This window comes from Barbus barbus (genome assembly GCF_936440315.1).
Source record: "Barbus barbus genome assembly, chromosome: 26".
NCBI classification, from domain to species: domain Eukaryota; kingdom Metazoa; phylum Chordata; class Actinopteri; order Cypriniformes; family Cyprinidae; genus Barbus; species Barbus barbus.
The window spans coordinates 27,427,235-27,454,786 of NC_136754.1; the positions used below are offsets into that span (position 1 = coordinate 27,427,235).

At 38.4% G+C, this 27,552-nt stretch overlaps 2 protein-coding genes across 2 annotated transcripts in view; both read right to left on the reverse strand.

The window, feature by feature from the left end:
* Window positions 1–27,552, reverse strand: part of LOC306846144 (tyrosine-protein kinase JAK1-like) — an 830,156-nt gene that overhangs the window by 541,569 nt on the left and 261,035 nt on the right. The window lies entirely within an intron of this gene.
* LOC306845908 (histone-lysine N-methyltransferase 2C-like) overlaps window positions 4,471–27,552 on the reverse strand; it is a 112,985-nt gene continuing 89,903 nt past the window's right edge. The window contains exons 40-61 of the mRNA XM_079378922.1: window positions 27,361–27,472; window positions 27,146–27,212; window positions 26,904–26,967; window positions 26,482–26,714; window positions 23,952–25,517; window positions 23,671–23,862; window positions 21,902–22,066; window positions 21,597–21,738; window positions 21,344–21,485; window positions 19,771–19,949; window positions 19,537–19,673; window positions 18,989–19,196; window positions 17,832–17,971; window positions 16,843–16,944; window positions 15,566–16,721; window positions 10,722–10,858; window positions 10,501–10,631; window positions 9,542–9,713; window positions 8,442–8,558; window positions 8,266–8,339; window positions 7,249–7,357; window positions 4,471–6,303 (exon numbers count right to left, since the gene is read on the reverse strand). Of these exons, the coding sequence (XP_079235048.1) occupies window positions 6,211–6,303; window positions 7,249–7,357; window positions 8,266–8,339; window positions 8,442–8,558; window positions 9,542–9,713; window positions 10,501–10,631; window positions 10,722–10,858; window positions 15,566–16,721; window positions 16,843–16,944; window positions 17,832–17,971; window positions 18,989–19,196; window positions 19,537–19,673; window positions 19,771–19,949; window positions 21,344–21,485; window positions 21,597–21,738; window positions 21,902–22,066; window positions 23,671–23,862; window positions 23,952–25,517; window positions 26,482–26,714; window positions 26,904–26,967; window positions 27,146–27,212; window positions 27,361–27,472 (5,438 nt within the window). The 3' untranslated portion in view covers window positions 4,471–6,210. The remainder of the gene's footprint in view (window positions 6,304–7,248; window positions 7,358–8,265; window positions 8,340–8,441; window positions 8,559–9,541; window positions 9,714–10,500; window positions 10,632–10,721; window positions 10,859–15,565; window positions 16,722–16,842; window positions 16,945–17,831; window positions 17,972–18,988; window positions 19,197–19,536; window positions 19,674–19,770; window positions 19,950–21,343; window positions 21,486–21,596; window positions 21,739–21,901; window positions 22,067–23,670; window positions 23,863–23,951; window positions 25,518–26,481; window positions 26,715–26,903; window positions 26,968–27,145; window positions 27,213–27,360; window positions 27,473–27,552) is intronic.

The window sequence follows — 27,552 nt, forward strand, 5'->3', positions numbered from 1 at the left end:
ATTGGTGGGACAACCTGATGTGAACGAATTGCCTGGGGTTTGAAATGTAGATAAATTGGAAAATTATTTTTTGGACAGTGGAACAACTGACTGCAAATTGCTTGGCTGTGAAACCCACCCTGGACTGCAGTTTCAGGGCCATCAAATCCTTCTTTTGAGAGTCAGAGAGGGTTTCTGGATATTGGAGGGATGTAGCAGTAGTTCAAATCTGTGGCGCCTATAAAGGCACGAGATTTTAACAGTACAGCAGAAGTGTCCCAACTGCATTTTTTTGTTGATTTAAATATAGAATAAATTAGTACAACTGCAATGTTGATATGTATGTTATGTTATTAGCGCAGCTTTCAAATAAGCCCATTTTACCATAGCTTATTGTGATGTGTATTTGTCATAAATAAAATATATAAGAAACAAGTAAGATTTCTGCACTCAAAGAATAATGGCAAGATAATTAATAACTATTTTCATCTATTTTGTCATATGTAATATGACAATTGTTTTTATATAAAACCATTATTCAATTGATGATATAATATATTAACCCGGTATATAATAATATATAGATAATATAATAATATATAGAACCTCTGCTGCAAGACTTGCAAAATAGTGTCTGCAGAGCTAAGTTATGCTTATTTTGCTGTATTCTCCATGAAGCTGTTAAAACCACAAATTATTATTAAGCTATTCTGTGTGCCTTACAAGGACCATTGTACATATAACTTCCGTAGGTACTTAGTAGGCACAGCATATCAAATGTTTAGTTTCAGAAGACTGGAGGCTACTTCTCTTCCTCTCCTTGCACTCTGCAAATATTCTACATCCTTAGATTTTTTCATTCTCTATACTCTGATCTTCACAAACTTAATCTATTAGATACAATTCTTTAGATTTATTTTTCTCTCTGAGACGGATTTTAAAACTTATTTGATATTACAATTTAATATTTACTTGATTCATTTGTTTTAGGCACCTCTCAAAATCGTTGGTGTTCCTCTTCTTCTTCTCCCACTCTGGGAGTCAGTGACAGCCCATAGAACCACTTACGGGAAACTCATTAGATTTGGCATTTGGCACAGGACAGTCTGAACTGTCACCATAGCAAATTTGGAGTCTTTAACTCAAACCCTTTAGTCCCACCAACAGCTCAAATTTGAACTTATGTTTATACGAAAAAAAAAAATGTAACCATAGGGGCAAACATTTCTTGTTGACTGGCGAAATGATTTTTGTTTACAACATTAACAAATTCAATGGCATAGAGCCAAACTGCATCTGAGGCTGTATTTCTGCAAAGCTTTGACATATTGACACCAAACTTTTTGAGTTGTCGCTTTACACCAGGGCTGTCCAAACTTGGTCCTGGAGCGCTGGTGTCCTGCAGAGTTTAGCTCCACCTTGCCTCAACACACCTGCATGGAAGCTTCTAGTGTGCCTAATAAGACCTTGATTAGCTGCTTCAGGAGTATTTAATTAGGGTTGGACCTAAACTCTGCAGGACACACCGGCCCTCCAGGACTAGGGATGGGTATCGTTAAGGTTTTAACGGTATTACTACTCTTATCGATACTGCTTATCGATCCGGTACTTTAACGGTATTCTTATCGGTACTTTTTGTTTTACTTTGTTTCTTTGTTCATATTCTTACAGTATCTTATCTTATGTATATAAAACACTAAAAATGCCTGCACTTCATCAATTTGTAAATGCACCAGTGTGCAGGTATTTTTAGTGTTTTATATACATAAGATAAGATACTGTAAGAATATGAACAAAGAAACAAAGTAAAACAAACTGACAAATACAATAAAACAAACACACAAACGAAATGAAATAAACAGTGCTTTCATTTTTCCATGAAGGTCTACTAATATTAATGTTTAGGTAAGTAATAGTTACAAAAGTAATCAAATGTAAATGAGCACTGCATAGTTTTCACTGTATGTACTGATAGATTTATGTTTATTAAAGCTATAACGTTGTTCAGATTAAGAGCTGTGGGTGATTTTCTCTTTGCATTTTGTTCTTTGATTAACATTGATGGCTCAAGCTCCAGTCTGACACTTTAAGACAATATACTGACACGCATCGGATTTTCTCCCAACTGTTCTCGTCCACTTAAAACATAAAAGTGAAGACTCTCATAACCGGCCATTTTGACACATTGTGTGTGTATTTTTTTGGCATATTTTTGTGTGTTATTTCGACACGCCGGAAGCTCAACGTGTACTTTGCTTGTCTGTTTTGGAGCACGCCGCCGCGCAGGCACACGCGCGCACACACATTTCAGCCTGAACAGCGTCACTTGTTCAGATTGTACTCTCAACGTTTTACTATCAAATATGTCCTGCAATGTAGCAACAGTAAAGACGGCATTTTATAACAATCACTGATTGAGCTGATTCAGATAAGTTTTGGTTCGGAGGAACGAATCCGCGCCGCTATGAAGGGAAGGGAGAAATGCGGCCATAATCCTTGGAAGCCAACATCGAAAAAATAAAATAAAATACTTAGCTTAATATAACAGCCACAGGCCTAAAGTGTGAGCAGATGTTTGAATAGTTGGTTCTCTCCTCTATCATAATTAAACAGGACTTTCATGTTGCGTGTGCTGAAGCTCCGCGTGAGTGCGATTTGGCTTCTGAATTGCGCATAGCAAAAATGCATCATAGACAAATGTTTGAATATTATTGCACATAAAAACAGCTGGCGACATATACATATATATATATATATATATAGAGAGAGAGAGAGAGAGAGAGAGAGCAACAATAAATGTATGTGTGTTTTCTTAATTTCTCCAATACCGACAGAAGCACCGATAACGTCAGAGCTTATCGATACTCCGGTCTTTCATAATTTAGCCCCGAGACCGATTAAATACCGAGTTTCGGTACCCATCCCTATCCAGGACCGAGTTTGAACAGCCCTGCTTTACACTGACCACACCACAATAATTTGATAATAGTGCCACGTATTGGTCAAAATTGGTAAACCATTAAATTGGTAAACCAGTTTTGTCTTGGCAAGGTTGAGTTGACGGTTATGGTCATTCATACAGCAAGAAATGTCTGTTAGACATGCTGAGATGTGAGCTTCTATCGTCAGATCATCAGGATACAATGAGAGGTAGAGTTGAGTGTCATAGCAGAGGTATGAAAAGCCATGTTTCTGAATGACAGAACCTAGTGATGCCACGTAGACAGAGAAGAGAAGTGGTCCAAGAACGGAGCCTTGAAGCACCCCATAGCAAGATGTTGTGACTTGGACATCTCACCTCTCCAAGATACCTTGAAGGACCTATCTGAGAGGTAACACTCAAACCACTGGAGTGCGGTTCCTGAGACACCCTTTGCCAATAGGGCTGACAGAAGGATCTGGTGGTGGAGAGCTTCAACAACTCTCTCTCATACATGAGATCCAAAGTTTTTTGATTGGATACTTTTTGTACTCTATAATTTTACTCTTACTTGAGTAATTATTTCTATAAGTACTTTTACTTGTCCAGTTTTTGGATACTCTACCCACCTCTGAAAGTAACCTGCTGTCTTGTCTGTCAGTGCGTTGTTAGTTTCTTCTTTGCTCAGTGATGTATTTTTCACTCCATGAAAACGTGTAGTGTGAGAGCATATGACTTGTTGGACGTAGCAACAATAACTAAGGGGGCAAGTCTTTGCAAAGGGTAAATTTACTGCACGGTTACTTTCTGGTTTTAGTTAAGACAGGTCAATCATTTCCAGTCAACAGTCAAAGTCAGCTGTGCTATCAAGCTCCCTGCGAAAGGTAAATTATGTGGCTCTTAGTCATGTGTTTTTAACCGTCACAGAAAAGCACAGTCTGTTGTATAAATATGATCGTTTGAGGGAGGAAATGGCAAATGGTAACTGAAAACGCATCAATTGTAATGAAAAGAGACGTTTCATTTTTACCTTTAGTCCAAAAAGTACCTTCAGGAAAACCTTGATAGTACTGTCTGCAATAGAGGATGCGCAATGCCAGAACAGTCATGTAAACAGGTCATGTGCCTCATTCGTCCAATCAATGACACTGACACCACAAATATGCAAATAAGCACTTTAACCCCATTGGTTATGCCTATGGTCTGTGGTTAGTGTTAAACTTCCTTTTATGGAAATCCAGGATTAATTAACCCTGGGTAAATTATGATAATTGTGAAACGTGACCTCGATTCCCTCTACCCAGGTTTAGAATAATCTAGGGTTAACTATTTCAAATGTAAAATAGTATTGTTTCCAAACGTTTTTAATGTGCCATTTGATGTGAAAATGTCTTTAGAGAACCGAGTAAAACAACGCATTACCTAACATCTTAACCAAAGGAATGGCATTTCAAGCATTTTTAATATTTAATATTCTGAAACAACACTGAAATATTCATGTTTTTAAATCGTTTCTTCACGTAAAACTTCAAAAATAGCAACACGTTACCAGAAGAAAAAGTGCATCAATTAATGATGTAAAATATTTTATTATTTTTTTGTAAATGTAAATTCAATTCCTCAAATACCAAACCCTATATCGCTCTGTGTACTTCAAAAAAGCTTTAGTTTCGAAAACAATTTAGACTACTATACAGAGCAAAAGAAAACAAAAGAAAAAAAAAAACACTAGGAAATTGATGTATTTTACAAGACAAGGAAAATATCCATGAAACAATTTTGTTACAGCTGTTCATTGAGAAAAAATATATACAACTGACTCTTGAAAAAATTCATGCCCAGTACAATACAAAGTCTAAACTGTCCATTTTTCAACGTGAAATTGTGCACACAGAAACTCCCAAATTGAAATAACAAGGCATGTGAAATGTGAAAAACTGTTTTTGGCTACAAAATGAATAGCACTCTCTTAACAGATGCTTCACTTCAATCAATAAAACTAATACAAGTATGTGTTTTTCATATGTACATCATTTTCAGAGTGTTATGCTGACCCTTCTTTCCCACCGATTCCCGCTCAAACCATCTCCAACAAGCAAACTTCTCAATCGAACAACTTCTCGTTCTTGCACAACGACATTGCAGGTTTATAAAATCCATACGACAGCCTTTATAAAAAATGAGCGTGGTCTACTTGTGCCTGTTCTCAGGTTATCCTTGTGATCTCGTAATCGGTTTGTGAGGTTTAAAGTTCATTTCACAGTTATCCCTACATCTACAATCCCACCTGATTTACTCGATTTTGAATTCTGTGTCGCTGCTATCCGTAACATAAAATTAAATGAAAACCAACAAAATGGTCAGCAATAATGTATAAACCACAAAATCACTACAAATACCACATCCTAAGAACAGAGAAAATACTTTTCTTGTGAAATCACCTTTGTAATTCTGTACAGTTTCGTAATTACACGTGTACACGTGGTATCATGATGTGTCTTTGTTAAATAATTCCCAAGAGGAAAAGAAAGCAAAACAAAACGGCACATCTAAAATATATGAACATCAATGTGAATAAGGTAGTATTTGGTCAATCATTCTGATATTTCTCTATATTTACACGGTATTTACAGATGTAACAGAATCTCAAACTGCGTGCAAGAATCGCAGTTGGGCTTCCTTTTGATCGGCATAAAACCGCTTTTAAAAATAGGCCCATTCATTCACTCACACAGTAATAAATACAAAACACCTTTATTTTCTTACACTAAACAATGAGAGATATCTAGGATAAAACTGACTCATGGAATCAAGTATTTTTTTGTGAGTTCATTTTCTTTTCGGTTTCTTTTTTTTTTTTTTCTTTTAGTGCAACGTTTTTTTTTCCCTTTGCGGAAGTCAATTCCGTACATTCTCCATTCAGTGATGTTCTACATTGATTTCTACAGATCTCGTCATACAGATGGGCCTGCCCCTCCATCAACCTATAAGGCAATACCCGGCACAGTGCTCGCGCTCATTCTCCGTCCTCATTCGCTGGTGAAATCTGCCCCGTGTGACGCACACGCATTCGAGCTGACAAACACACACACACACACATGGCACATGCACATTACGGAACCTTTCCTTTCAAGTCAAGAAATGATACGAATGGCTCTCACACAATGTTGTGTTTTCCTCTTAGTTTTGCACATTAAAAAAATGATCGCCTGTTACGACAACTTCCAGGATTGGCTGCTTCCTCTTTGCACGTCTCCTCTGGTAAATTGGCACCTCAGAGCTGCTTGAGTTGTTGGTGGTGTCACTCCTGTTTAGTTTATCCACTTGCGGCAGTTGGCGGCTCCACAGTGACATGGGATCTTGCTCTGATCTGCAACCGGGGTGAGCTTGTAATCGTAGCAGAGCTGCAACAAAATCATTCAGAGGTGGTTCAAATCTCAAACGAGAAGCACTGCACAAGTTCTTATGACAGCAGACACTTCAAAAATCTGCCTTTATTCAGTATTTCATCATATGATCCAGAAGAGCTTTATGCGATGTAGTTGAGAGCACTTTCAAGTGCTTTATAAAGGGCTGTTGCAGCTGTCTGGATCAGAATGACGTTAAACAGTCACAGTATAGTATGCAGGAAGGCCGGGACGGTCATTTAACAGTATTATTAAATTATTGTTTTACAAATCATCTTGTATACAAGTTTTTTTTCACCAAGAACCACGGTTTCAGCTAAAAACTTTATTGTTCTACTGAAAAAAAAATAAAAAAAATAAAAAAAAAATAAAAAGTCACCAACATCTTGGATGGGTAAGTAAATTAATAGCAGATTTTAATTTTTCGGGTGAATTATCCCTTTAAATGAGTGTCAGATAATGGTAAAGTCATTTCCACAATATATTGATACAATATATTGTTCAGTCATTTCCATATACATATATCTATATATATCTAATAGCATCTGATAAATCCAAAGTTCTGTCATGAAACTCGAGATGACGCAGTCCACCAGGTCTAACTGAATCTGACATAACTCGCCAACAAATACTTGGCTAGTGCTTGCTAAAGCAGTTGCAGCGTGCTTCAGAAACCCTCCACCTTCCCCAGCTCCACCTGTATAGATCTTCTATGGAGTGATTTCATATATGCTATATACGGAGGTTATTTCATATATTTTATATGTGCAGCAATCAATCTCACAGAATCGCCCTGCAAGACTGTGCTATGCATTCCAATGCTAATTTTTTTAGGTATGTTTTACACTGTTACCTGATGTGCATATTTCATTTAGGGTGCATAAAAATAAATGTCACTTTCAGTTGTGAAGTTCATTCTTAATAAATTCCCTCTTTCCTTACCTCTTCTCCCCTCTCAATCCTGCGGGCGGCACTGATGATGATCTTGTGGCCCCGCTCAAACGTCACAACCTCAGCCACACAGTTTGGTGAGCATGAATGATTGATGTACCTACGGGATAAATTTAATTCAAATTAATTCATTTCATTACTACTAATTTCCTAGAGCGCACTTTGAACTTTTCAGCAGCAATTTTAACTATATAACTATATGTAATTCAAATTTCATAGAAAAGCAAAAGCAGGGTTATCATTAATGAGGTATCAGTAATGTCCATAGCACAACCGGTGTGGGATAAAGCTTAAGTTTAAAAATTTTTTGGGGGGGGTTTGTCTTGATTACATTTACATTTATGCATTTAGCAGACGCTTTTATCCAAAGCGACTTACATTGCATTCAAGTTACAGTTTTTACATTTTATCAGCTCTTGCTTTCCCTGGGAATCGAACCCATGACCTTGGCGTTGCTAGCGCCATGCTCTACTATTTGAGCTACAGGATAGTAGGATAGTCTTGATACGTTTCTATTCATCAAAAAACAAAAAAACAAATCCTGAAAAATATGAATCACACTTTCCACAAAAACATTACGCAGCACAACTGTTTTCAACATTGATAAGAAAAAACTGAGCATTTCTGTAGGATCATGTGACACTGAAGACAGAAGTAATGGCTGCAGGAAATTCAGCTTCGCGCCACAGGAATAAATGGCATTTTAAATGTATATTAATATATAGATATAAATTGGATTAAATTGAAACAATATTTCACAATATCAGTTTTTACTGTATTTTGATCAAATAAATGTAGCCTTGGTGAGCATAAGAGACTTCTCTCAAAAACCCCAAAGTTCTAAACAGAAGGGTTCTCAAATAGTAATCCTGAACCAGTTCACAGATGTTCAGCATTGTGCTCAGAATTGTGTCAAATATAGAAAAGATAACAATATGTCAGATTTGACATTGCCCATAATGTATAAAGTAATGTACACATTTGAAAGCTGATATGATCATTTCTTACCTCGCAGGGCTTCCAGACCGGGTTGCATCGATAACTCGCTCGCTGTCGATGTGGAACATGTACACTGGGCGGTTCTGTTGGAGAAATCCACACAGATTTAGACAAACGCATTCCGACAGCAAGTCAAGGTAACATTATTCCCAGCGCTGTTCCCTCAGTGGCTGAGCGAGCTTTACCTTAGCCTTGTACAGCAGCTCTTTCCTCATGGCCACCTCAGCGCGCAGAATATCCCCCATGTATTCAATCACCATGGTCTGCTTCTCAATGTCGCGCGCTGCAAACAGCCCAAGACCCTGCAGACACAAGACACATTAGACATGTACCACACCCAAGGCTAGAGCTTGCTCTCACACACACACACACACACACACACACACGTTTAGTGGGTACATTCCATAGACTTGCGCTGTTTTTATATACAGCTACAAATAAATACCAGAAGCTAAAGCTGAAAGCTTTCTGCATTTTTTCACCAAAAAGTTGTCAGGTTTAATTAATTTGTCTAAAAGTCAGGTTTAGTTCATTTCTGGGTACAAATTTGTCCTCAAACATATGAATAAGTAGGTATACACACATTTACTTGGCTATTTCACATGTTTACTTATGACATTTCATAGACTTTTGTATTCTATTGTTTTTGTATATAGCTAGTTCTAAACAATATATACTGTACAAACCCTAACAGAAAGCTTTGTGCATTTTTATAAACTTTATTTTCATGTAAATTTTAAAATCTGTTAATAACATTATATATATTATATATATATATATATAAATATATATTTTTTTTACAGTACATTAATGCCAGTTTAATAAGAGTCACTTCATTTCCATATGCAAAATATATTTTTAATTTTGGTGGGACCTGGGCCAGATGTACTTTGCATTCTCCACTGCTTCAATTAACAGAGCAAATGTCTCCGTGATTTAGCTGTTTTTTGCCTGTGTGGTTCTAAAAAGCTTGGCAGGGAACTGGAAGTGACACTGGATCAGCTGTGGCTCTTTTAGATGACCACACAACCGTGCCAGAGGGAGGAATGCCAATAACAGGCTTAAAAGAGACATTTTTCATTAAGATGCTCTTAGAGGAATGACAGAAACTGTAATCACTCAAGGCACTTTCAACTTTTTCTTTTTTGAGTATTTCAAGGCCTATCTGAATCCCTTAAACCTTTTCCTTTTCAGTCAGTCTGACTGAACCTGGCCATTTCAGTTAGCTTTTGCCAATATGCATCAGATGGTGAGATGATCAAACATGTCGTGTGCATGGACTCACCTGGATGCGAGAGTGAGCCAGATACACGTTTGTCTTCCAGTCGGCGGTCAGGCGGCGGTACTGAGATGACTTCGAGTGCACAAAGTGCTTGCTGTGAGATGATCCTCTCTCCGCCACGGTTGAGTTCTGGATGCAGTGAGATGTTCTGGACCACACAGAGAGGATCTTCAGCCTGTGAGGAGACAATGACAGGGAAAAAATTATTATTATTTCTGTTCCTCAAAATGTAAAGGTGTAAATTTGTTCATATTCACATAAATTTGCCATATTGACAAGAGTTTTGAAAGTAACTTCTCTGTGAGCAGTGCTTCATATATCTATGCTATTGACAACGGACCAGTTTCCCAGAGTTTCTGCAGGTTTTATGAAGGTAAATTTAAGACTTTGCAATACCATTTTAAAACCAATTAATGTAACAAATAATAGAAATAAAGAAACGTAATTTAAGTAATAAATGGGAACAATACATTGATATGTTCTCTAAATGTAAAGGCCTGGAGCTGTATTAGCAACAGTTTGAAAATACAACTTCAAACAGATTTCCATTCACTTTCAATTAATTTTACAAACAAAAATAGCTTAAATAGAATATGGAAATAACTTTTACTGTATCTTGTGATCATATAGTAAAAACATGATGTTCTTACCCAACTGACAGATACCTATTCTCGTTTTAAGCATAAACTCAATTTTATTAAATTTTTCCTAAATTCATTTTGCATCTCAATTAAATGTTTAGATATCAGAACTAGAAAACAAGACAAAAAAATGATTAAGATATTTATTTTTTGCAGCGCATGCAACATTTAACACCACAACTACATTTAAGGACCCTTTTAAAGCATTTATTTGTAGAAGGTCAAATTATGACATGTAATTTTGCTGAAATTTTGTTGATGTGCCCATACCTTCATTTTCACAATACTGAAACACTCTTTTTTCAATATTCAGCTACTGACCTCTCATGATGGGGGTACGTCTGCAACTCAGAACGAGCGCAGCCAGATGGATTCATGGACAGTGGAAGCACCAACATGGGATTACGTCCATAACGGAATCGATACCTCAAGCACGCCTCCACACACGGCAGCTACAATACAGTGACAAATCAACGAACTGCACATAACTGGACATCTCACTTTACAATATACAGTGATATACTAAGGTTGATTGTACTTACTGATTCAGCAATGCGGGTGACTGCTGAGATGGTGAGCCCAAACAGGTCCTCTCCCTTCAGATAGATGGGGAAGAGTCTCAGCATGCCCGTCTCAGCCCTCCTCTCAGCCACGGGCCCAAGAACCTTGTCCCAGACTCCTAGAGCACACAAAAAAATGAAAAAAACATCATGTCACTGTCAGGTAAGATTATTTTTAACTGGTTTAAATGAGAGCTACACAATCACACTGAAATTTAAATTACATGGCATAGTGTGATTCTTGAACTTCAAAAAGCTGCAATTTAATTAGTTTAAATAAATATATGGGATGCCTGTGGATATATTGGGGCAGCACTTTTTGTCCTCTACTACACATTCAGAGTGCATATGGCTCATAAAAGTGTTTTTTTTTGTGGTCTCAGGGTGATTTGAAATATGTGCACAACAATAAGGCATCTGAGTCCACTTTAATGTTCAGTTATAATGCAATGCACACAGAACAGTCCTTTTAAACTCATGTCAGATCTGATCAACTGAAAGTGCTTTGATTCTGTTCTTTTAAAGTGGACATTAGAGTTACTCTATTGGCAGTAGACTGTGGGCAAAACATGACTTAGTTTGGAGACAAAAGGCATTGCTTGCATGTTTGTAGTTTTTTTTTTTGCTTTTATACCCTGTTGAACATGAAAGCTGCTGTTTTAATATGATTTTATGTCTTATGGTTTTAGTCTTGTTTGTAATTGTTGTTTTATGAGAAATGTTTAATGTTTATCATATCATAGTTCAGATCACTCATGCATTTCAAAATAATACTAAAATACAACTATATCTGAATACTGTATGTCCACAGAATAAACCCAGATTCTTAAGATGAGGCTGACATTCACTGAACACTTAATGCTTCTTATTAACAGAACAGGGTACCTGCAGATTTAAAATACTGTTTTAGATGATTAATATATACATATATACTAAAATTGGTTTATCTATTAATATTTCAATTAGGGAAGCGCCAAATGTTCGGAATAAGCGAAAAGACTGAATAAATTGTACCGAACAATGTTGTGACGCGATCAAACAGAGGTGCGATCAAACACGTCTGCAGTGTGAAAGTATTTAAAACTGTCAGAGAAAGATCATTACAAGCATGAAGCACCGACAGCGAGAGACTGTTTAGCCATGCATCTCATGTCTCCGATGAGAAGAGGAAGGGGTGGTTGATGCTGGTTACTGTATGACTGAAATCGTGAAATGGCATCACACGATTATTAAATAAACTGCAGAATGTTATGTTCTTTTAATGCACGCATGAATTGCATTCAAACAGCGCTGCACGAGCTCAAAGTCCAAAGCTCGAGGAAAATCTGCGCTGAAACACTGTTACTCGTCATTTACTCAGTAACATTTTTATTAATTTTTTAAAGGCATGTGACAATGTGATACATGCCACAAACATTTTCCCAAATTCGTAATCATTTATAAATCTGCTGTCAACAAAAAGCACTGAGATCTTCCTGCGCGTTTCTGCCAAAATAAAAGCTCCATCAACATTCATTATGTTAGTATTGTGATTAGGGATGCACGATATGAAAAATTTTAACCGATACGATAACCGATAATTAAGTCCTTCTCATGGCCGATGCCGATAAATTCATATTTTTATATTATAATTTTCATATAATCTGCAATTTGAGCACCCAGGAGAATACAAAATCTAAGATTCACTGATTAAACTGATATTTTAGTAGCTCTGGCCTAACTATAGCAAACATCAGTCCTGACTCTTCAAATGTTTATTATTTTTTGTGTAAGGCACCACAATACTTTGTAACAGAAATGGTTAAACAGAATTATGACAGAACTATGGCTTATCTGCAATTAACAACTCATTAACAACAAATTTATATTCAAATATTTCATGCATAAAGAAATGCATCTATTCAACGTTTTTAGTGCACGAGGATGAGAAAGTGATATAGTCTTTGTCACGTGTTTTCAAATACATTATAAAAAAATGCATTGACATTTGTCAACCTTGAAAAAAATGAAAAACAAAAGTGCATGCTCAACAAAAATAAAGTGCATCCTCATACCAAGGTTAAGTCGCAACACTGGTTATCTGGTTATCACTTGCCCACCGCAGATTTCATTCATCACCTGAGGAGAGTGAGTCGAGCTGACTGACAAGAGTGAGGTGAAAAAGACAAGACGATGGCAGAAGAGTTTCAAAACGAAATGTAAAAGCGCCTGTTTTAAAAATATTTTTGGATTTTGAAAAGCCTGTTGACCTGCCATTTATCAAAGGTGATATTGGAAGGTTTATTTATTTATTTTTTAAACATTCGTTTCTCATTTAGCCTATTTGGTTCCACAGTTGCTGATTTTTATTTTATTTAAACTGATATTTTTCCCTTTATTTTACATCAAGGTGTATGCAGTCCGTGCCTCAAAACTTTCCATCTCACTAATAAACGTTCTACATTTTATAATTATTTGTTCCTCAGTCTTTACTGATTTTCAGTTTTGTATAGGCCTACCATGCATATTTAAAATTTGTAAGTTATCTGTTATTTTATATTAGGCATATAGCATGGTTTATTTTTATTCGTTTTGTTAATAAAAGTTAGCTATATGTTCTATGTTGTATTTTGAATTCAAGCAATTGACGCCGAATTGCCACTAATTTGAAAGTGAAAATAAACGCGCACAGAGCTTACAAGCTATTTAAAACCGAAGGAAAGCGAGGAAAAGAGAGAAGACTCAAACGACGTGTCCCCCCCCCCCCCCCCATCCACCGAGGTGATACCGGTAAGATGTTGACACGTCGATTAACCAGTGGGAAAATTTCCTCACTGTCACAACCCTACTTGATGCCTTTTTTCCTCCTTTCGGAATCCTTGCTGAACATGCGTTGGAAATAGCAATGGCATTGACCGAGAAAAACTTCCAGACCGGCGAAGACATGTTCGCAAATGATGACGTAATGAGCACAACACATGCTGAGAGTCACTGCAGTTTGAGTGCCCATTCTCATATTTGTCTTTTGCGCGCTCAAGTTCGTTATTTCAAATGTAGACGCGCGGTATGCTCGCTCATAATGGAAGCGCGCTCGTTTTTTCCAGGCGCGTCTACGCCGCATCGAGATGAAAACATCAACTTTTCATAATGCCGCAAGCGCATCGCAGGTCATGTGACAAGAACCAACCAATCAGCTTCCTCACCTTTTCCATTACTTTGAAACCTCAGCAGCTTTTTTGAAGTATAGGGTGCACCCAAACACTGCGGCGTTTTTTACTTTTCTTAGTTACAGCAAGGGTTTTTCAGTGGTGGAAATCCATTGCTGAAATTTCCTTGTAGTAACAGAGAGCGCAGCTGATGGTTGCTTAGCAACGACAGACGCCTCCAGAGTGCAACCGCCCGAGCGCTTTGGAAAAAAAGGAGAAAGCGGCGCTTGCGTTTTCCACGCGTTTTTAGGCGCGATATGTGAGCGGCCCCTGAAGCTGCAATCACTTGCACTCGGAAAGAAGATGAATCTCAGATAAATCAGACTGATTGATTGATTTACCAGCAAGAATACTTTATCGGATCTAGTTATCGGATTTAATTTATTTATCGGAGCAATAAAAATGACGTCATTTTCTCTTATATCGGTCGATAATTTATCTGTCCGATAAATATCGTGCATCCCTAATTGTGATTTTGTTGTTGTTCTGTAAAATAAAATAAAATAAAATAAAAAATAATGATAATTACCCTACAACATCTCTACTGTGTGAATATTATATTAAATTTATTATTTATTATAATATTCACACAGTGTTAAGATTGGGATCTGTAATATTTATAACGTTTTAAAAGACTAAAGTCTCTTCTGCTCAACAAGGCTGCATTTATTTGTACAGTAAATATACATGCCTGATTCAAGAAGGGGGTCTCTAAAATGGGCAAAAAATATTATTTGACTAACTTATTCATTTTAAGTTAAATTGTGTTTTTTGGTATACTGTCTGCTAGAATGCAAAAAAATGTTCAGTTAAGTAAATATTTTTTAAATTGTTTTGTAATTGATTTTTTTATTTGAAAAGCAGGACAAAACAGTAAAAAGCACATTTTGGCTATTTAATTTATGCAATGGTGAAAAAAATGGCAAAATAGGCCTACATGGGGAAAAAAAAAAACACGAAAAATCTTTGGTATATTATTTGGCCTTCGGCCCAGTGTTTCATTTTGTTTGGCTTCGGCCAAGAATTTTCATTTCATATCAATACATGTTTTTGTCTTTTCTTCCTTTGACAGGGTGAACCAACAAGAAAATGGTGTTATGCTGAATTATATGTGCCAGATAAGACTTAAGTCCATGCATAATGCAGGATCTTTTATTATACACAAGTCTTAAATACACCCTAACTTATATTTTGAAATTTCTCTGTTTAACTATTTTCAGCTGCTCATGAAAAAGGTGATGAAGATAAAATATGCGCTCTTACAACCACTTACAACATATAAACACCAAAAAGAAATCAATGTCATAATTCATCAACAGCAATCTACTGGCATTGGCAATGCACAGGATTCACAGACTGTGAACTACTCTGAGACTCCATGCCTGTAAAACGTGCGATGTCTTCATTAAATCATAGCCATTTGAGGTTTAATCAACTTATTAGGCATATTACAATTTCAGTTTTTTCATTCCCAAATTTAAATAATTAAATCTGTTATACCACTTCAAATATTTAAGACTTTTATGAAGGTAAATTTGATCAAAGTGAATTTAAGTCTTTAAGGACCTATGGGAACCCTGTCAGATTTTATAATCAGCATATGTGATATAATTAATCGAATGGAGACTGTGGCAGCTGTACCTTTAGCAGTGGTGTCAGTCAGCACCAGGTCCTCGTAGCCCTGCTCAATGACACGAATGCTGAATTCGGGACGTCCCTCATGCTCTTCCACAGAGCAGACGTACCGGCAGCGCTTCTGGCCGTGCCGCATGCTCCAGTAGAGCCGGCTCGCCTCGTATCCAGGTGGAAAGATGGCCGTAGATGAATGAAACGTGGGCAGCAGGGCAGGTGGCAGCTGACCCATCGCATGGAAAAGCAAACTGCCCACTCGGAAAGTATGGCCGCGTTCAGGCTGCTGCACGGCCGCCGCTAACTGTCGCAGCTCATCGCGCTGCACAAACACACGGCGAAACACGGAGAAGCAGCGCAGTTGCTGTTCTAAGTGCAACCCGGCGGCGGCGCCAGATCCTCGCGGCCGGTGCTGGTGGCACAGCATGGTCTTATCCTTGAAAAACGTACAGCCGGCCTGCAGGGCGCAGGTGAAGTGGTAGATGTTGAGGCAGCGCAGTCGATGACAGCCACTGGTGGCACCCAAGCGATGACAGAACGCACAAACCACCGTTTGCCCTCGCTGTCGTGCTAATTCAACGTTGATCAGGGCGCCGGCTTGCGTCTCATAGACCTCAGAGGACCATAGGGCACAGTTGAGGTGCACCCAGGTGTCCAAGTCCAAGTTGAGCAGCCTGGCAGGGCCGTCCGTCATCCCATCGCCTATCTGTTGGCAGAAACAGCAGCGGCGCCGGTCTCGAGTGGTTGAGCACGGTCGCAGAGATGAGTTGAGCTGCTGTAAAAGCTCCTCAACTTCCGACTCAGATGTTTGGGTGGCAACTTTTGGTATCGTGATGTGTACCGTCCATTTTCGCCAGTGCAGACCTCTCCACCGTTTACTGTGATGCCATGGTTTGTCTTCCATGTGGCTCTGGGAACACGGTTTAAGCTTTACCGTCACTTTAAGATGACTTTCTGATATGCTTTCAGGTTTGGATTCCATCTTGATCGCTTGAGCTGCCTTGGCTGGGGTGAAAGCCATGTGAAGGTTCGGGGAGGGAGGGGACGGTTTGGCCTGGAGTTGGGCCAGGCAGTGGACGTCTAGCGAGGACATGTTGTTGCTGTACTGGTGCTGGACTTTAGAGGGACACTGTTGCAAAGCACTTTCAGGAAGTAGAGCAACAGATGCCTGGAAATGCAACACAGAAACACACGCAAAATTCATCACGCGTAATCAAAAGCAAATGATCCATCAGTCAAATAAAATCAACCACGCTGTTTGCATATGGATTATGACAGAGAAAACAAACCTTGGTGTCAGCATTCCCATTGGACTGAGAGGATGATGAGTGCAGAACGAGACAGCTATGACTGCAGAAAACCAAACCACCATCCAAACATACCCGAGACTTCTGGGAGAAATCAGAGGACATCAGGTTTAAAAATTCTTGTATTGTCTTTCTTTAATCGCATATGTAATAATGTAACTTGCTTCGCTTCTGAAATGACTTTCCTGCTGTCATCTATGCGGTCTAGGGGTGGGTGATATGTCAAAAGTATCATATCGTAATATTTTCAGGTAGGATCACGTATTTTTAACGTAGGTTTTTAAGACTATTTTGCAAGTTACTAAACAGTAATAACTAGTGGGTCCTATGACTAATATACATAAAAAGTTCTCAGACTCATTGAAGACAAGTAAACAGTCAGAACATAACAAGCAGAAGAACAAATAAATACAATAGAACAAAGATAAAAAAAATAAATAAACAGTACTTTAATATTTGAGCAAGTATTCATTTAAGAAATACTACAGAAACTGAATGCAATCTGAAAGTAATCTTGAAAGTAATCAAATGTAAAATACAACAGTGTATGAAAGAAACACATTGATTTTTATTAAAATGACAAAAAATGGTGATTTCTCTTTTTCTGTTGTGGTCTGATTAACATTAATGACACTTTAAGACCTGATGCGCTCATATAATATACTTACACAAATTCTATTTTCTCCTAACGGTTTACGTTATTCTTAGATGTAAGCGATTGCGTTAATGTGAGTACTGGCCAAGGTGGGCATTTTTGTTTTGCATTTAACAGTTTAGGTGCACACCCCAAACCCAAATTATATTTTGTGTGTCCGCGTTGCGCTCACGATGCAATGTCCACAATGATCTAATCAATAAAATAAAGTCCCAACCTACATTTCACTTAGAAATACGTCAGATGTTTAGAAATAAAAAGGGTTTTGAATGACTTTTGAAAACACTAAGAGCAAACCAAAATAAGATATTCATACCTGTGCTTTGCCCTGCTCATTTTTGGTCATTTTCCTCACGCCACTGCCAAGAACAACCACTTTACAGTGTTGACACCATTGTTGCTTTGGTCCTGGGCTTTCCTGTCCCTTCTTACCCCGCTCTCTACCACCAACAAGACCTGAAAGATATCCACAGTTGTCAATAAACAGAAAAGGTTCCTCCTACCAGCTCTGATTAGCGTACACACGGCAATTACACAACGATACTAGAGAGCGGTGTCATTTCCCTGTGATGAATGAGATGTAATCTTGCATTGAGGCTTTTAATGTAATTCAGTATATTCATTAAGTGAGTATCTGACACAGATGAGCAGACTTCAACTGGATAGAGTTCAGGCCAAGATCACTACCGTGTTTAAGTAGCTTCTCCAATCGTTCACAAAATCAATAGTGATTTTCCGTCAGCAACTCAGCCAGACAGAGACACAATATTGCACTGTTAACAAGTGATGGATAAACAATTCCTTATTGCTATCCTATAACTGTATTTGTGTAAACAGGCTGAATGCAACTGTCTACCAATCAGGCTAATTATACTGCTGCATTCACCTATATGTATAATTCACCATAAAATTGATTGATTTATTTAGTCATTCATTCACCTACTCAATTTTCATCATTGTCAGATATAATGTAATATTGATTTGGTTTAGATTTTTTTGAATGTATATACACTGCCATTTAAAAGTATGGGGTCAGTAAGGGTTTTGAAAGAAATTCAACTTTTATTCAGCAAGAATGCATTCATTTGATCAAAAGCGACAGTTAACATTCATAATTTTACAAAGATTTCCATTTCAAATAAATGCTATTTTTTCATCAAAGAGCTAAAATCCTGCTTAAAAATCGTGGTTTCCACCACTGTCTTCAACATTGATAATAAGGAATGTTTGTTGAGCAGCAACTCGTATAAAAATGATTTCTGAAGGATCATGTGACACTGATGACTGGAGTAATGATGTTGAAATTTCAGCTTTGATCACAGGAATATATTACATTTTAAAATATATATTAAAATAGAAAAACATTTCAAATATTAATAATACTTCACAATATTACTGTTTGATCAAAGACATATATTGGGCCCGAAACCAGAGTGAATTGAGACAAAATATGGATAAGCAGGTGCTCCTCACTTTTGTTATGGTTGTGCTGTAGCTGCTGAGGTGTTTGCTGCGTGGCTCGCAGTCGGTTCGGCTCGTGAAGGGCAGAGGTCAGACGCTGTGGATCCACTGAGGTCTTGATGGCCCCCATAGTTCCTCCCGGGCCACTGCTGACCTCGTAGCTGCTGGGGATCTTCACACGGATCAGGTCAGCAATGGCTGCAACAACGTCAGTGATGTTCTGAAAGACCACAGTGAAGAATGAGATATTATATCACACATTAGCTATGTTTGTTAAAGCAAGCATCACTATTCCTCTATTGCTCATACTTTTTTCTTTAGACAATGTAATAATCTAGTTATTTATTCTATTTCCGCTCACTGCGCTTCCACGAACTGCTCGTACAATGAATTTAAATTATCTGTCAATTTTTGTGTAAGCCCATTCTGTAGCAGGTAAATGGATCTTTTTCTGTACTTCGTGTTCTTGTGCTGTCAATCAAGACAAATCCTCTGCAGTCGTGCAAAAAGTGATTCTGATTAAAAAAAGATTTCTCTAGTCAAGCATCACTGTTTCTCACCCCAGCAGCTGCTGGCTTCAGTGTGATGGCGATGGACACCAGCCCAGTGTTGGAACCATTTTGCACCGATCCAAATGAAGAGCCGAAGAACACTGATGAAGGCTCCATCTTGACCTCTCGTAACCTGACCTCTGAGCCTACAACACAAGTGGAAAAAAAAAAAATTGAATCCACTGTGGTCACCCAGAACATTTATAATGTAAGTGTAGGCACAAAATTGAAGGAGTTAGTTACCTTTGCCCCTAAAGACAGGAAACATTGGAATTACTGGAGACAGGGATGGAGAAGGAGGTTCCTCCTTGACCAATGAGAGATCAGGATAGCGGCTGATCTCCATGCCAACGACACTCTCTGGGGAAGACGACGGGACCCAGCTGTCTGGGGTGTCTCTGTCTTCACATTGCTCCTGTCCCCTGTGTGTACAAGAGAAATACATATTTACATTTTAGCGGAGAATTTGAAAAATAGACGAATGGTTAGAAAATACTATCACTTTTCAGTGAAGTACTGTCCACCTGATATTTTGTTTCCATTACATTTATGCACATACAACGGGGCCCTTTTCTTCAAAAGGGTTTCATCTGTGTTAAAGCATTTGCTCTGGAATAAAGGTCTGAACAAGGCCTTGATCAACCTTCAAGTGGATTTTAGTTACGATTTCATTGTGTGTGATGGTAATGACATTTTTCAGTTTTTGAAAAAAAAAAGAGTTGGGTTTGAGTTTGGCCTTGAACGCAAGTTATTTAGCAGTCAATTCAGTTTGAATTTATAAAAAATAAATAATGTTTGAGTATCATTATTATTTCACTATTTAACGCCATGCCAGCATCAACGCTATTTTCATGGCGATCTCTGAATAAATTATACAAGGTATACAATTAATAAAAGGTTATAAAAATACATTTCAGATGTACACTAGACAAAAACTCAAATACATTCAGGTGATACATTTTTAAATAAATCAGTTTGACAATAATGTTTGATAACACCAAACAAACATACTTTTAAAATCATCATATAAAACAAAATCTTCAAACTATCACTCTGCAGTGTGGCAGTACAATTACTGCTTTAACGCTATACATTTACTGTATTATAGAGAGAAGTTAAAAAGTCTGGGTAGGAGATAAGCTAAAAGTAGAGAAATCTTAACTTTAAATATTCCCAAAGTTGAGGAAAAAAGTAATTATATTATATCCTTTAAAGAATAATTATCTATACAATCATCCTAGAGTACAGAAAGCTTCCCCTGACTGAGGAATCAACCCTTTATTTTAAGGAATTAACTTCTGAGGTGTGATTAAGAAACCTCTCAGAAACCTGACTTCTCATGTGAAGCTAATGCATGTCTCATAACTAATGCAAAGACTCTTTATAATATTTAAAAAAATAATTAACAGTGATGATAATATTTACTAGAATCATAAAAGTTACTTTAATTCTTAAAAAAGCTATTAAAAATGTATGCACACAACTGCTCAAAAGTTAGATTTTTTGGTTGGGTTGGTTAGATTTTTCAAAAGTCTGCATTTATTCATTGAAAAATACAGAAAACAGTAATATTGTGAAATATTGTAAATAACTGCTTTTTATTTTAATGTATTTTAAAATAGTATTTATTCATGTGATGCAAAGCTTAATTTTCATTAGCCGTTACTCCAGTTTCCCTGGTCATTTCATTACTGCTAGTACCTCTAGAACTTAGCAAAATTGCAATTTTATCTCTACTCTGTTATTGAAAATACACATTAGAAGGTCAGACTTTGATATAATCTATAATCCCAGTTGTTGTTATCGGTCTACCGACCTGAGCTCTTCCTGGTTGTTATGAGGCGGGGTGGGAAGAGAAGCCGGCACATTCACAGTTTTGGGCCCCTGAGCCAGAGCTCGAGCCAGCAGCTCCTCCTCAGCCTTGAACTGCAGCGGTCGAGAAAGCAGCCCTTTGGTGACTGTTGAGAAACAACAGTTACTGTCATTAGTGCCCACTGTCCAACATATTAAATTTTTTTATCTAAATGTATTTTTATCTTTGTTTTGGGCTATTGCTATAAATTGCTCACCATCATGGCCAACAATGACGCCACCTTTGCTGGCCAGCTCCTCTGTTGTGGCAAAGCCATTGAGCAACTTCTGGCGCGCCACTGGAGGAGGAGTCGGGGGAAGAGAGGCGGGAGGCGTGGGGGGGTTGCTCAAATTATTCTGCTGTAGAGAGATAAAAGTACGAGTGACCATCTGTACGTCTCATACATGAAATCTAATAAGTGGAGTTTACTACTGATGTCACGAGACTTGATGTAAGCCATAAAAAAAAGCTTCAGCGGCAAATGTACAGTCACACTGTGTTTTATTAGCTGCTCTTAATTACCTTGTAAATCAGCTGGGAGTAATAGTCCGAGACACCATCCAATGAGGCGCTCCCAAATGTGCCCGAGAGACGGCTCTCCCCGTCCAGCTGTCCGCCCCCATAGGGCACGAAATGGGCAAAGTTCACCCCCACCAGAGGCTCCATTAGGGGCAAGAGAGAAAGCTGCTGGTGCAATGAAACAATGAGACACAAAGAGCGACATATGGGAAATGTGAGATAAAGGTCATGCTTAGAAGAGCGTTACAAAAGACAGATCTGCACTCCAGAGGTCCTATTTGAGTGTAATTAAGAAACCTGTCAGAAAACTGATAACTTCTTATGTGATGAGCATAAGGTATGAGATACACCTAATGCTAAGACTCTTTATAATTAATTCCTTCAAAACAATTAATTTAATTTCACAGTGATGGCATTTACTATTATAATAAAAGACAAAATATACTTTAATTAAAAAAATATTACAATATGATATTAAAATAGTATTAAACTGACTTGATCAATTTAGTATTTAGTTAAATTTAATCAAATATGGGTGCCATATTTATAGAAAAAATAAAGACATACAATTTTCAGCAACTTTACTCCTGTCTTCAGTGTCACGATCCTTCAGAAATGATTCCAATATGCTGATTTGCTGCACAAATGCACGTCTTATTCTCAAAGTTGACAACAGAACTATTTTAACTGTCTTTGTCACATTAAAACAATTTAGTGTGTCCTTGCTGAGTAAAAGTATTCATTCCTGAATAAATGTATTCATTCTTTCAAAAAAACAAAAAACAAAAAAAACAGCAATTTAAATTCCTAAAAACTTTTTGACAGAGAAATGTTCAAGCCAGGAACATTTTAAAACTGCTTCGTCGACCCTAGATTCCTCAATCATAGAGGTCATTATCTACATCAGTGCCTTTCTTTTATGTGATGAGCGTTCATAATGTCTCACAGCACTATCCTCCTCTGGCCTGTGATTTCTATTGTGATGATACACAAGACATAAATTGATATGGCACAGCCTTTCATGTCTGTAATCATGTCTGTGATTAAAAGCAGAACATGTTTGACTCATGACAAGAGGCTATGACAAATATACATACCAGACTACTGTGCCTGTGCATAACAAGAAATTGTTTTAGCAATGCAACAAGTTTTATGATATCTAACACTGAGTGGATTTGCTGGTAGGTGCTAAATTACTGTAAAAAATAAAAATCACTTTCTTAATTAGCATTTAGTCTTATATCTCAATAAAAATATCTAAACGTCCTCAAAAGAAAGTTTAATTGCTAAACGATTTATTAATTTTTAAAGAAAGAAATTAAGGATGCATTTATTTGATAAAAAGTGTTTTACAGTAAAAACAATGTAACGAAAGCAAAAAATCCAGAAAAAAAAAAATGTTCACGAAAATATTAAGCAGTACAACTGTTTACAACATTAATATTAATAAAAATAAGAAAAATAAATGTTTCTTGAGCAGCAAATCAGCACAATGATTTCTGAAGGATCATGTGACACTGAAGTCTGGAGTAAAATTAAACTTTGCCATGGAATAAATATAACTATAACATGTTAAAAGAGAAAACTGTTATTTTAACCTGTAATAATATAGTAATGCTACATGATAAGCAGTAAAACATTACTCATAAAGATCACATTTCTGGTTTGGTGTTAATGAAGGGACATTTAAGCCCTACTGACAGCGCTGTGGAAATACATAGGCCCTATCTAGTCTGACCTAGACCGAAAATAAAAAGGATTTTTCATTGTACCTGTTTTAACTGGGTCATTACTGGCTCAGTTGAGGAATACACTGCTTGATTCTCATCCTCCTCTTTCTTCCTCTTTTTACAGCGAGGAGCGGGTCTGTCTCCGCTCTTAGGTGCCCTCTTGTTCCTCTGTTTCTTCTTGTCCTCTGGAAGCAATATTCCGGGGAAATCAGGGTGGTTTAAATCCGAGAACATCTGTTGGGAAGGAAAAATGACACCGTCAAGACAAGAGCTCAAAAATACCCATGTTTTACAATGAAAATGATGTATCCTGAAATGCTCACCCCAGTGCTGTCCATGGAGCTCTGTCGCAGAAAAGCTTTGCAGTCCATGGATCCCTCTTCCTCTGACCTCAAACTGTCTTCAGACCTCTGGTGAGGAAGTGCAGGAGGTGGAGTCCTCTTCTTCTTCAGGAGGTGTTTGAGGAGTTCATTCCCAGCTTCTCCTTTCGAATTGTTGGCTGGACTTTGGCTCGCAGGATGAAGCAACATTCCCTCCCTCTCTCCCTCTACCTTGACCATGCCTAGTCCCATTTCCATCTCCATTCCTTTATGCCCATGGCAGTCACTCGCCTCCACCTTCTCCAATTTGATGTTGGACAGGATCCTGTCGTGCATCTCCTGTTGGCCCATGGCCATTTCTGGCCCGCAACTGCCTTCAGAAAGCTGACGCTCCAGCTCAGAGTGGGGTTGGCTGCTCATGGAGCCTGGTGTAGATGATCCAGGCTGGGACATCTCGCAGAACTCATGGTCGCCGAAGACCATTGGGTTCCTTGTCGGTGTGGATGATGTATCTGAGACGCAGGGTGTTAACGGGGCTGTCAGGTCTGAGTGAGGTGTGGAAGGAGCTCTCAGCGACTCACAATCTTCATCTTTCTTCTTCTTGCGGTTCCTTTTCTTCTTGCCCTTCTCTTCCGGAATGATATTGGAGTACAGCTGGATTAGTGACGGACTGGGACCTGGAAAGTTTGGAGGCAAGGGCATGGGACCCTCCATTGGGAACTGATGCCCTTGAGTTGGATTCTGAGGCATCATGTTTGGCCCAGGATATCTCTGAGGTCTAGCTTGTGCCTGGACAAAGTTAGGCCCGTGGGGTGCTAGGTTCTCAGAAACAAACCCCGGTCCCATTTCCTGAGGGAACGGACCGTTACCCATCATTGGTCTGGACGGTCCTCCAACGAACCCTGATTGCATGCCTTGCTGCTGTGGAAATGGTGGACCCTGCATCTGCTGCTGCATTCTGGGTGGCTGCATGAAGTCCTGCGGTAGCTCTTGGTTGTAAAAAGGCATTTGTGACAAGGCCCTCATTGTACCATCTTGACAGTTAGGGACTTGCTGTTGCTCCATGCAGTGTTTCACCCGCTGTCTTTCCACCTCCTTCATAAGCTGCACTCTTTGCCTCTCCTGCTGCTCCCGTAGCCGCTCCTTGCGCTCACGCTCCTGGAAGCCTTCACTAAATGGGTTGGTATCGTCGAAATTCACGTGAGGAGACTCGCCACCTGCCTGCCCCTGACTGGGCCTCGCCACTGCCGGCTGCGGAGGCTGTGCCTGCACTACTTGAGCGGGCATTACTCCTGGCATTTGAGGTGCTCCACTGGGAACAGGTGCACCAGGGTGCCAACCTGCTGTGTTGATCACATTAGTTGCATCTGGTTGGCCAGGGTGGAGACGAATGGGCATCATGGGACCCATCGTAGGTTGGTTTATTGGGGGCCCAACTGGCATCATGCTAGCATGAGGCTGCATTGGTGGCATTCCATGCATCATTGCGGGCTGCATGCTACCTTGTTGCTGCTGTTTAACCCTGTACTCCTCTATAAGCTCTGCATGCTCCTTCTGCTGTTTGCGAATCTGGAAAAAGCACAGAAAAATGGGACTGAAACATTACAACTAGATGTATTGTTCCATTCATTTAAACATGTCCTTGACAATTACAAAAAAAAAATGTCCCCAAGTTTGAGCGACTATGTCCTTGTCTTTCTAATATGTAGTGGTGAATCTTTGAAACAATGTATGTATGAATTAAAGGTAGGGTAGGCAATTTCGGAGAGGCTAGCAATAGCAAGCTAGCTCTGAAAGCATAAGATCCCACCCTCCCTGCAAAATCAGTCTCCAAAGCCACGCCTCCTCCAAAGCACATGATCGCGCACAGGCAGACCAGAGGCTAACCAGCAAAACGATGAGAGAGCATTGGTGGAGGGTTGAATGCAATGCTGTCAGATTACCTCATGTTATAATATCACAATAATAACGCCTTCCATTCTCGTGCTGATGACATATCATGTTTGCGTGAGCTGGGTGTGCGGAAGGATGCAAATACATACGTTGACGGGCAGGTAGGACAGCCCATCGTAGCCCTCGGAACAAGGGATATGATTGGACAAACATTTTATGGTCCTATGGCTTTTACAGATTATATAAATACATATAAATAATTTTGTAATCTGATGAACGATAAAAACACTGAAAGCCAGTCAGAATTCACCTGATTTTGAAGAACTTGATCATTTAAAGCAGCAGATGACAACTGCAGCACACACTTACATTAAACAGATGGCTATGGACACTAGGATAGTTATTGTTATAGTGTGCATAGGCTTTAAATCAAATGATAAGGTGCTTTGTTTTCAATTATTAAATATGTGTATTTTTATTTCATTTTCAATGCAATCATAATACTTTTCTAGATTATCTTATAAACTGAAAATTGTTTTATTAGATTTATTTTTCAGAAAGAGGCCAGGGACTTCATCTGTAAGCAAAGCGGCTCATGAAGTTAAAACCATAAATAACTGATATTATGTGTATGCTTTACCTGTTCCAGCTGTTTCTGCACCACCCCCTGCTGCTCTGTCACATGTTTCAGCTGCTCTGCGTCCTCCTCAGGAAACTCCCGTCCTGCTTTCTTGGCAGTTCTCTGCTTGGCTGACAGGGCCTTTTTTGACTTTCTATGGGCCCCAATCTGCTCCTCCAAAAACTTCTGCTGCATCTGAAGCAGCTGCTGGGTTTCCCTGAGCCAGTCTTCATACTGAACCTTCTGTGCATCATCTTGATGGGGAAAAGGTTGGAATTAATAATTACTGGCATACAGAATGCATTTGTGTGGTTAAGTGTAAAATGACAATTTAAATATGTTAAGTAAATGCTTATTTTGGAATCACATAAACAGTTTCATAACTGGATGAGTAGCACCAATGTGGACTGTATTACTGATATCCATAATTATAAAAGACTTACGGGAAAATCCTGGTCCAATATTTGGGGGATTGGGTCGTGCCATGTGAGGAGCAGGTTTGCCATCCTAAATGAGAAATTAACAGAACATTGAGACAATCTGAAATTACTACACTCTTACTGGTAGGTAAAGGAACATCAAATTAGCCAAAATATTTAATAAACACGCAAGATTCCATGTGCATTCTACACACTCAGATTCAGTGTGGGCCTGCTGATAAGAGGAAATCTGCAAAGAGTTTCACCTGTCCAGCCAACTGCACTGGAGTTATACCTCCATCAGGGACTGGTAGCGCCTGCCCTGTCTGGACACTAATTGAGATTTGTGAAGAGGAGAATAAAGGAAAAGCCATTAATGAAAAAGCTCATACACTTATGTATTTAGTTTAGGTATGCATTTTATTTCTTTAGAAATAAATCTAATAATATTTTAGTCTAATAAACGAGATCATTAACTCACTTGTTCATGACCATAGGAGACATTCCCATGTTGTTCTGGACCATCATTTTATTGATTCCTTTCAATGCAACCATCTTTGCCTTCGTTATGGGGTCTGTGATAGCATCAAAATCTGAATAAATCAATGAAAAAGTATGCAAATTTAAGTAAAATTATAGCCAAGTACACATTCTGCCACATGCAAAACAGAAA